The 11,780-nt window shown below is 40.8% G+C and overlaps 1 protein-coding gene across 1 annotated transcript; it reads left to right on the top strand.

Annotated features, from left to right (window-relative positions):
- Positions 1-455: 455 nt before the first annotated feature.
- Positions 456-1,400, top strand: LOC308350090 (olfactory receptor 52R1-like; the record flags this gene model as incomplete). Its single annotated transcript, XM_080815092.1, has 1 exon — positions 456-1,400. One exon carries the CDS (start codon positions 456-458, stop codon positions 1,398-1,400), a length of 945 nt encoding a protein of 314 aa, XP_080671218.1.
- Between the last annotated feature and the right edge of the window lie 10,380 nt (positions 1,401-11,780).

Here is an 11,780-nt window from a genome sequence, read left to right on the forward strand (position 1 = left end):
CAGTCTGGCTTCCTACCCTGAAAATTTGCCTAAGTGGCTTAAACAAAAGCTTGAAAAGAACATATGGGAAAAGCTAAACAAGTCAGTTAATTCTGAAGAATAGAAGGGCAAGGACTATTACTGACATTATTTGTCAGGCCAGTTTCCCTTAGCAGATTCTACTTTCAAGGAAAATATTGATTCTTTGACAAAAATCACACTTGCAGTTAGCATGTTTTGATCCCATTTTGAATGATATAAATATGAATGAGGAATAAAGAGGAGCATCACTTTATGTTGCAAAATTTTTTTTTATTAAAACAGTTGAAATTCTTCCAGTTTACCATTAGCCCTACTGCCCTATGATTAAGTTGAAACTTTCCAAATATTTAAAACATTAATAATTACTTCTTGATTGTTACCACGTACAGAGAGTAAATTACTTTCACAATGGAGAACAAATTAACCATTCTGTGATGCTGACCTCAGGGAACAGCTCTTTGCATCCTGTGTCCTTCATCCTACTTGGGATCCCAGGACTTGAGAATTACCAATTTTGGATTGCCTTCCCTCTCTGTGCCATGTATCTTGTGGCTGTAGTTGGCAATATCATTGTCCTTCATACAATCCGAACTGACCACACTCTGCACGAGCCCATGTACCTCTTCCTAGCCATGCTGGCTGTCACTGACCTGGCCCTGTCCTCTTCCACCCAGCCTAAAATGCTTGCTATACTCTGGTTTCATGCTCATGAGATTGAATACCATGCCTGCCTCATCCAGGTGTTCTTCATCCATGCCTTTTCTTCTGTGGAGTCTGGGTTGCTCATGGCTATGGCCTTGGACCGTTATGTGGCTATCTGCTTCCCACTCCACCACTCTACTGTCCTGACCCCAGCTGTGGTGGGTAAACTAGGGGCAGCTGTGATGATGAGAGGGTTGCTGTGGGTGAGTCCCTTTTGCTTCATGGTGTCCAGGATGCCCTTCTGTACCAACCATGTCATTCCCCAGTCATACTGTGAGCACATGGCTGTGCTAAAGCTGGTGTGTGCAGATACTAGAGTCAATCGTGCATATGGGCTCTTTGTGGCCTTCTCTGTGGCTGTCTTTGACATAATTGTCATCAGTATATCCTATGTGATGATTTTGAGAACTGTTCTGAGGTTGCCCTCTGAGGAGGCCCGACTCAAGGCTTTTGGCACGTGTGCTTCCCATATCTGTGTCATCTTGGCTCTTTATATCCCAGCCCTCTTTACCTTCCTCACCCACCGCTTTGGACATCATGTGCCCCGAGTGGTACATGTCATGTTTGCTAATCTCTATCTCCTGGTACCTCCCATGCTCAATCCCATCATCTATGGAGTTAGAACGAAGCAGATCAGGGACAGGGTTATTCAAGGATGTTGTGGGAAAGATCCCTGAGCCAAGAGTCACGACATCGCAACCAACTCCACTGCCCCACTGATCTGGGATCATTGCATATTAGCAAAAAGTCATCTCTGGGAGACAAATGGATAAAGATTTGGTACATATATAAAATATAATATTCCTCAGCCATCAAAAAGGATGAACAGCAACCATTTGCACTGACACGGATGGAACCAGAGGGGTTTGTGCTACATGAAATAAATCAAGCGAAGAAACACAATTACCATATTGTTTCACTCATATGTGGAACATAAGGAATAGTGTGGAGGACCACAGGGCAAGAGAGGGAAATCTGAATGGGAAGAAATCAGAGGGAGACAAACCATGAAAGACTCTGGACTCCAGGAAATTAACTGAGGGATTAAAGGGGAGGTAGGTGGGAAAATGGGGTAACCAGGTGATGAGTATTAAGGATGGTACCTGCTGGGATGTACACTGGGCTTTATATGCGACTAATGAAACTTTGAACATTACAACAAAAACTTACAATGAACTATATGCTGGCTAACTGAATGTAATAATTGAAAAAAGTCATCTCTGTGAACAAAAGCCCCAGAGGTTAGCAACCCTCTAGAACAAAAGAAACAACTTTCAAAATGACCAGAACATGAGCCCTCTGAGAGATGTGATTGATCATAAATATCAAGTTGATTAATCTTCATCATCACAATAAAACAGAAAAAAATATGTCTACCATTCAAATCAGTGAAGATTTGTACAGAATGCAATCTTCCACAGACCACCACGGTGAAAATGATTTTTTACCCTGCCAGGAGAAGTCTAAGTTCCTATGCTTTGTTAAAAGCAGATTAGAACTTTTCACCAAAACAGTTATAAAGTACATGTATTTTTCCCATCTTTGAAAGTCCTTATAAAAATATAATTTGTGGGAATAGATTCACTATTTATAAAAACAAAAACAAGAAAATACATATATTGATCTATATGAAGAATGATTAAATATCATGTATCATTTAAGTAATGTATTTGCAAAGACCGTGTAAAGATGTGGAAAATGATCAAGATGTAATATTAAAGAAAAAAGAAAAATTACATTTGCACATGAGGCTGAAGCCAATTCTAAACAGAAATGCATATGCATAAAAAAAGATTTGGAATACATCTAAATGCCAACAATAGCAATTGAGAGTAGTGAGATTTATGGTATTTTAGTTTTCTTTTTGCACTTTCACATATTTGTAAAAATTACCCTTGATCGAGCATGTCATTTTAATATGAGAAAAAAATAACTCAGACAAGAACAGAAGTGTACAGAAAAGGTTAATTCAGTGCCAAAGCCTAGGGGAATGGAGTAGGAAATCTGAGAACATGAAGGACTCCAGAATACAGCAAGTTCCAGAAAAGCTTGAACATCTCCATGAAAATTGCTGCCAGAATCACGTTTTGAGACTGGTAACAGGGAGCATTTGGTATGATGAGCATTGCTCTCTCCTTCAAGAAATTGCTTATTCCCTGATGACAATGGATTGCAGAATGAAGAAGTTTTGGAAAACAAATGGATAAGGAGATTCTCTTATGAACATAGCTATATTGTATGGTTAAAGGTAGTGAGAAAGTCATTAGAAGTTTGAGTATTTGTTAATATTTAATTTCCTTTTCAAAAGTAAAATGTTCCTGGCCATTCACAGACCTGTACCCCTCAGCCTAATAATACATTATATGTTAATAAAAAAATTAAAAATTAATTTAAAAAAAGTAAAATGTTAAGCTGTTTTAGAAAACCACATTTTTTCTGACTTTTCCAACTTTATTTTGGTGTGCTTATACAGAAAGGTGCATATATTTAACACACTCATTTTGATGAGTTTGGGTATATGCCTATACACATGATAGTATTACCACAAACATGGTAAAATCATCCATTATAATTATTGCATTTGTATATTCATTCTCCTTCACCACTCTCCTCTCAATGCCAATAGTGAAGAAGGTTCTAGAAATTGGGCTCTAATGTTACTAAAACCAACATCAGAAGATGGTGCTTGAAGAGGAATTGGGAACATGTTTGCTTCCCCCAGCAGAAACAGCTAAAGGAGCCTAAGTTTCCCCAGAAATGAATGGGTATTCTGAAGGAGCATTTTCAGGATTCCCAAATATTAGAGACTTAAAGGGACAGTGATCTGTTATCAGTTAATGATTGTTGAGTCCCTCTTTCTTTTTTAAAATCAGCTCTGTTGTTGCTTAACTTGTGACAATAAAATGTAAATATTTTCAGGGTGCCTGGGTGGCTCAGTGGGTTAAAGCCTCTGCCTTTGGCTCAGGTCATGATCCCAGGGCCCTGGAATCCAGCCCAGCTTCAGGCTTTCTGCTCAGCGGGGAGCCTGCTTCCTCCCCTCTCTCTCTGCCTGGCTCTCTGCCTACTTGTGATCTCTGTCTGTCAAATAAATAAATAAAATATTTTTTTAAAAATGTTAAGTATTTTCACACACACTCTGAAGAGTCCTGACACATGCATGCCTCTGTAGCTACCAGCCTGATTAAGACATAGGACACTGCCCTCACTTCATAAAAGGTTCTCTTGTCTCCCTGATCTCCCTCTCCATCCCAACCAGGCAAACCCTGCTCTGACATCTTTCACTATAGATTGACTTTTGTCTCACTAGCACGTTTATAAATGAAGGAATAAGTAATACATTGAGTCTGGTGTCTTTCACTCAGCATAGCTTTTCAGATTGAGCTCTACTGTTGCATGTAAGATAAGCAGGTCATTTCCTCAGGACCTCTGGGTGGCTCAGTTGGTAAGGCAGCTGCCTTCGGCTTGGTCATGATCCCAGGGTCCCGGGACCAAGCCCCACACCAGGCTCCCTTCTTAGCGGGGAGCCTGCTTCTCCCTCCCCCTCTGTCTACTGCTCTCCCTGCTTGTGCTCACTGCTCTTTCTCTCTCCCTCACAAATAAATAAATCTTGAAAAAAGATAAGTGGGTTATTTCCTATTATTGCTGAGTAGTATATTCTATTTTCTCAACATACCCATTGAGGTATTATTACCTGCCGCTTCCGGTCGGCAAACGGGAGAAGAATTAGGCACAAACAAGTCAGCTGCAAGAGACCGGGAGCAGGCGACAACAGTCGAAAACACTGCTGCCCCGAGCAATTCCAGAGTCCCACTTTTATTAGGTAGAAACAATAGCCAACAGAAGAACCAATGAAGGTCAAACATTAGTCACATGTCTCGTGGACACAAGTCTCGTGGACACGCAAGGAGGAGGATAAAGTTTATAGTTAATCAAGCACATTCAAAGGACTCATCTAACTAACAACGGGCGCTTCTGGGAAGAGAAAGGAGCGATAACGGAAAAGGGAAGCAGGCGGTATTTCGTTCCACCCCGAGCTGACCGGCCGTCCGGGTGCTTGGCTTCCCTGAAGCAGGCGGCGTTCCACCCAGGGCGGGCCGGGCGTTCCCGGCTGCCAGGCTTCAGTGAAGGGGCGGCGTTCCGCCCTGAGCAAGCCCGGTATCCCCAGCTGCCAAGCTTCTGTGAAGGGGCGGCGTTCCGCCCTGAGCGAGCCAGGCATCCCCAGCTGCCCAGCTTCACAGTCGTATATCGTCCTTCTCCCCAAAGACCTGTTGTCAGTATATGTTTTTCTTAAGGCCATATCCAAATGTGCTTGGTAACTAGTAAAATCCTCCAGGGGCTATAGTTTAAGTAACACATTGTTCTGAGGGGCAGTAGCAATTACCATACCAAATGTTACCTTTTTCCTTTGCTTCAGCCCTTCTAGCATTCTTCCAAACATATCCACTTCTTATCTGTCTAGAGCTTTGCTTTAAATCTTCCCACATCCTCCAGTTGTTATTTTCTAGAACATTCTATGTTCCTCTCAACATCCTTTACATCTCAACTAATACCCTTCTTATCAGCGAGGTGTTTCTTAACTTATGTAGCTCAACCAGTTCTTGCTCCCTGTAATTTTCTTTCATACACAAATGTTTTATTTCTTCCCTCTTTAAACACAATGTGTAATTATTTAAATTACTTATTTTATCATCTGTTTCTCTATTTGGAATATAACTTCCATAAAAGTATAGCACAGGTGCTCACTATTATATACCCCTACAGGATCTCTACAAAAAACTACTTACTGAAATGAAAGATTAAATGTTTACAGTGAGCCTGGTACCATCACAAAAATTCCACTGCTGACCAAAAGATGGCATAAGCAGGTCCATTTCAGCCTCATTCCTCCCAAATGGGATACCAGACTTTTCTATCCTAAAGCCTCATTTCATTATCCCCATTTGAACTCTGGAGGATGTTGTTTGTCAAAGAAGATAAATTTGATATATAAGAAAACAAACAAGCAAACAAAAAAACTCATCCCTCATTCACTTCTTTTTATTAACAAGTATAAAATATTTGGACATTTTAAATTTCTATTCAAGAAATTTCTATTGGGCAACTATGTTGTTCCAAATATTCTCTAAGAGGATGGGAATAGCATAGAGAAAAAGACAGACTGGCAATCAGAGAACCTAGTTAGTAAGAAATCAGCAAAAGAAGCACACTGGATACCGACAATCCCACCTCCAAAAGGAAAACTGGTTCCTTAAGCCAAGCAGCTCTGTCATGATTAGAAGTATCCTTCAGTATTCTGAATCACTGAAAACAGATGATTGCCTTCATTACAGCCTTTGGGCAGTGGGCACCAGTGGGCAGTGGGTCCAGGACATCAGATCTGTAAGTAACTGCAGCATGTCTGTACTCATTTCCCAAAACTATCAAGGGAGTACTTTGAGTAAGGGATTGGATTTCCCCCTCGTGAAATGGGTAGCCTTCACAGCGCCTCACTTCTCCCGGGGAGCGTACACCAAAGGTGACCTGCTGACTAGGAGAGGCCAGGCAGAACTGAACAAAAACAGGTCAGCTTCTCCTGGGTTGTGAACATTACTCAGAACCAATCTATGGTATCTGGGGTCAGTTCTAGAGTAGTTAGTTAAGCTTTAAGAGGATACCTAGAGGCCAGCAAAGGACAAATCATGGCCACTATGGGAAAAGTCAGAGGCCTGCTATGGCAGCACTCCACAACAAGTCAGATCAAACCAGGCAGGCCCTGAGAAGGCCAGAGACCCTGACAAACTAAGGGAGAAAAGGCACTAACCCCCTCCCCAAGAAATAACTATTCCACCCCCTAGTCAACAACTGTCAATAAAAGACAGAAACCAAAACCTTGAGTTGCACACCTGTCCCTTGAACTTCCCACTCTCACAGCTCCAGAGTGTGCTCTCTCTTTCATAAACTCTTCACATAAATACCAACCAACCACTGTGTCTGCTCAGTCCTTGAATTCTTTTCTTGCAATACAACTAAGCTTCCCCCACTCCTCCAACACCCTGACTCCCACCAGCTCTGCAATGTCCTTGTGATGGGGTGGGCAGAGGCCTCCCCAGTCTGCCAAGCAACACAAGGAGAAGGATGGGCAAGACTCTGATGAACTGGGCCTCTCTCCTTCTTTGTCTGTCTCTCTCCCTCCAAATGGGTATTCTGAGACAAAATTCCCGTGTGTATAGTGATACTCCACACCAAAGAGCAATTCTTGGGACCCAACCTGATATATCCTACAGTTCCCTTCAGGAGCTAGCATTAGATTTCACAATTTAAGGGTTCAATCCTACAAGAGTAGACCTCCCACCCCACTTTAGACACCTGTCACAAGAACAGGTCCTTGTCCCCTGCTCCTAAGCAACTGGCTATAAATCAGAGGTTCCCATGACCCACTCCTTGGGCTTGATTAATTTACTAGGGCAACTCACAGAACTCAGAGAAACCTTTTACTTATTACATTATCAGTTTATTATAAGGATATAATGCAGGAACAGCCAGGTGGAAGAAATACCTAGGGCAAGGGATTGGGAAAGGGCATGGAACTTCTATGCCCTCTCCATTATCCTATGCTCCCCAGTCTCCATATGTTGTTCACCAACACAGAATCTCTGGGAACCTTGTCCTCCTGGGATTTTTATGGAGGCTCCATTACATACCCATGATTGATTGGTTAAATCATTGGCCCCTGGCAACATGTTCAGCCTCCTGCCACTCACCTCATGTGCTTCCTGGAGGTCTGGGTGAAACTAAAAGTTCCAATTCTCTAATCCAAGGCTGGTTCTTCTGACAACCAGCCTCTGTCCTTGGGTGGGGGCTTAAGGTCATCTCATTAACATCACAAAAGACATCTAATGGCTCTTATCACCTAGGAAATTCCAAAAGTTTTAGGAGCTCTGTGTCAGAAAAGGGGACAAAAACCAAATACATATTCATTACTCAGTATAAATCATAACCTCACAACCTCCTTCCTTTTACACATTCTCTTCATTTTTTAAAGTTATCTTAATTAAATCTGTATAAAGGTCAGAGTTTCAGATACACCCATAAGGATTATGAAAAAATAATTTCTTTCTATAGATGCAATTGACTTTTCTGAGCAGAAAAGGATGAGGATCAACACAGCATTTACTGTGACTCCCTTCCATTTGGAATCTTAATTTTTGTGATGTTTATTCTTCATTCTATAAATCTGGGCCTGTGATTTATAAACACTGCTATCAGGAGAAACTGGCTATAACTCAGTGTTTTTTAACTTAGTTTCAGAGGAATAGGTATATTTATCACATATGATATATGGGTCCTTATTAAGACAATTTCTGATTACTCGGCTCTCACAGTTCCCAGACTTCTCAAAAAGCGACTTGGTTAGTCCCTTCAGAGGGTAGGTCCCTTCCCCAAAAGCAGTTACCTTCAGGAGTCACCACTAGGGCCTGGCTCCCACCTACTTCCTGTGACTTTCCAAGGCAGGAGGATTCTCAGTTCTGGATCTCTTTCCTGATCTCTATCAGCTAGGCTGTTGCTGTTGTGAAAAACAACTCCCTTCTTTGATGTGGCCTGCACATCATGTATTACTAGCCTCCATGGTAGAGGTCCTCTTATTTCACCTCACCTAAGAGATTTTCTATTTCATTGGTTGCAAACCCATAAAATGAATTACTATAACTGCCTCTACTATGCTGGTCTGCATAGCCATATTTTCCTGCTAGCCATATTTTCCCCCTGTCGGTCAGAAGCAGCCATGTGCATTTACCTATTAGATGTGCCAATCTGCTTTCCACCCTGCCATGTTCATTTTGTTCCAATAATTGGCAGCTAAGCTGGGAAAAACTATGATACCATAAAGCATGCTATGCATGAGCCCCCATTTCTTCATGATGTCCTGGTTGCCCTTCTGCCTCAGCCACATCATCCCCTAAGACCTACTGTGAGCATGTGGCTTTACTAAAATTGGCAAATGCTGACACCAGACCATACCTATGGGATCCTACAGCCTCAGTGGTTGGATTGGATAGATTAGTCGTTACTACACCATGTGTTATGATACTGTAGGCCATGCTGTATCTGCCCTGGGGAGAAGCCCTGCCCAAAGTAGTTGGCACACATGCCTCTCACATTTGTGTCACTCTGTCCCTGGATATCTCAGTGCTCTGCTTCTTCTCCCATTGCTTTCACACCATATACCCAGAATGGCTTCACTCTCATTGCTCAGTGTCCCTACTGGTGCCTTCCATTTCAAAACCATTCCATGTTATCAGTTGAATTGTGAACCCCACGCCCTGAAAAAGATATGTTGGAGTACCTCAGAATGTGATTTCATTTGCAGATACTGTTTTTACAGAGGTAGTCCACTTCAGATGAGGTTATTCTGGTGAGCCCTAATCCAAAAGGACTAGTAAAGGAATATAAAACATGAAAATCTGAGCACAGAGATGTGCACACACAGAGAACAGTTGAACACTAAGGCAGAGATTTAAATGACGGCTCTAGAGTGAGAGAAGAAAGAACATTTCCTAACTATTTTGTGAGGCCCAAAACCTTAAAAGGGTACTGCAAAACAAGAAAAAATGAAATCAAATCTCTCATTAACATAGGGGCCAAATTAACAAATAAACTATTATTTAAAATAATTCACCAAGAATATAGAACAACCATTTAATGTATTTCACCCATTAATAGAATAGAAAGAAATAACTATGTGAAATTGTAGTAAATTTGAATAAAAGTGATGAATTCCAATAGATATTCATGTTAACTGGGCAAACTGGACAGAAACTTCCTCAGCAAAAACCATGATTAATGTTAAAAGGATGAAAATATTCTCTCTGAGTTTGGGTACAGGATGATGATGCCCCCCCATCGCTATTTTACTTAACCTAGTATCAAAGTCCTTAGTTAGTACAAGAAGGCAAGAAAAGTAAAGGACTGTAGAATTTTGAAGGAATCAAAACAAAATGAATTATTTACAGATGACATGATTGTACATTTACATAATCAGACAGAACAAACAGGCATTGCATTAGATAAAATAATTGATGTCTGTACGTGATTATTACTGATTAGTCGTATTAAGCAACATAACTCAATATAAGAACAATATTAATATACCAATTGTATTTCTTTTTTCAAAAGATTACATTTATTTATGAGAGAGAGAGAGAGAACACACAGGTGTGAACATGAGGGGAAGTGCAGAGGAGAAGCAGACTCCCCCCTGAGCAGGGAGTCCAGTTTGGGCTCCCTCCCAGGACCCTGGGATCATGACCCGAGCCAAAGGCAGATGCTGAACTGAATGAGCCACCCAGGCACCACATCAATTGTATTTCTATGTATTAACCATTCATTAGAAAATAAATTTCTCACATGATATCATATAATAAAATAACATCAAAAGTCATACAACTTGGAATACATCAAAAAACTTTGTGCAACGTATGACTAGGAAAATGATTAAACACAGTTGGAAAAATTATAGCAGATATACAAATACAGGGATTTATCACTTTCATGAATTACAAGGTTCTATGTTTTAAATAGATAGGTTCTTCCAAAAATGGTTAACAGATCTTATTCAATCTCAGTCAACTCCTAGGAGGTTTTTCTGTGGAAGTTATGCTCACATTTACATGGAAACATGACGGATCTGGAATGCCAAGACACTATTACAGAAGAAAACCAAAGGACGTATGCTACCAGGCATAGGACACAACAGAAAACCTCAAAGCAACCATAGTCATTTGACAAGTACTCAAAGGGATTCCATGGTGATGGCAAGAGAATGCTTACTTCAGTAACTGCTGCTGATCTATGGACAGCCATATGGAAATGAGTCATGAGAATAAAAGACCACCACTGGACAGAAAATAAACAAAAGACTTGGGAAGGTCAGGCTTTGGTCAACAATCACAGAAACAAGGAACTTTCTGTTGTGGGAGTAAGTTACAAGTAGCACCTATTTCTTTGCTTTGCCCACCATTCTAATGGTGTCATTTGCAAGAATTTCTTACAGAAAATTAAGGTTGCCATTACAGAAACAAAGTTTGGAAAGGCATTTCCTAAAAGGAGGTATCCCAACAAGATGAAATGTATCAGAGCTTCTACCTGATTACTCCCAAATTAATTAATTAATGGGGCATTGGGTGAGCCTGGTGGTGGGTATTAAGGAGGGCATGTATCGCATGGACCACTGGGTGTGGTGCATAAACAATGACTCTTGGAACACTGAAAAAGTAAAATAAAATTTAATTTAAAAAAAAAAGAAAAGGAAAGAAAGAAAAAAGAAAAGAAAAAAACGTGCTGGCCTCTATCTCATATCATTGCCTGGGCTGCAATTCTATGTGATAAATCACTGAGCAGTACTCTCACAAGCTCAGTCTGCTGAATGCATGTTATTCTCTTTACATTAGACTTATTTCCAATTCACAAGACATTATTTGCTTCCTACGATGTATCCAGATGTGTTCTGGGTACTTTATGTAATGCATAAACTGTAAAAAGCTTAATCTTTTTCCTCAATAACCTAAAACCTCCATGAAGAGTCATGACATACCACTCAGGGCATAAGTAAATGTCACTCTGTATGTTAGTGCTTTAGTGCTCATAAGGAAACCCAAGAGAGCAGAGCAGTGAAAAGCATTGAAACAGATTCTTTAGATCTTATACAGAAATTATCTATTGCTGCATAACAAATTACCACAAATGTCCTATCTTCAAAGAACTCAAAATCTTTATCTCACAGTTTTAGTAAGGCAGGAGTCTGTGTACAGCTTAGCTGAGTCTGCAAGACGGTAATCAATGTATGGTCAGGGCCAAGGTCTCACATGAGGCTCAACTGGGAAAGGGATACATTTAAGATCACCAGGCTGTCAATAGGATTCAATTATTCCTTGGGGCCTGTTAGATTAAGGGACCCAGTTTCCTGCTGGCTATCAGCTGGAGGAGGCCACACTTAGTTCCTAGTGGGTTGTTGGCTAGAGATGGCCCTCAGTTCTTTGCCATATGGCAAAGCAACATGCTGACATTTCATTAGAGCCAAT

The sequence above is a fragment of the Martes martes genome (genome assembly GCF_963455335.1).
Source record: "Martes martes genome assembly, chromosome: 10".
NCBI lineage: Eukaryota > Metazoa > Chordata > Mammalia > Carnivora > Mustelidae > Martes > Martes martes.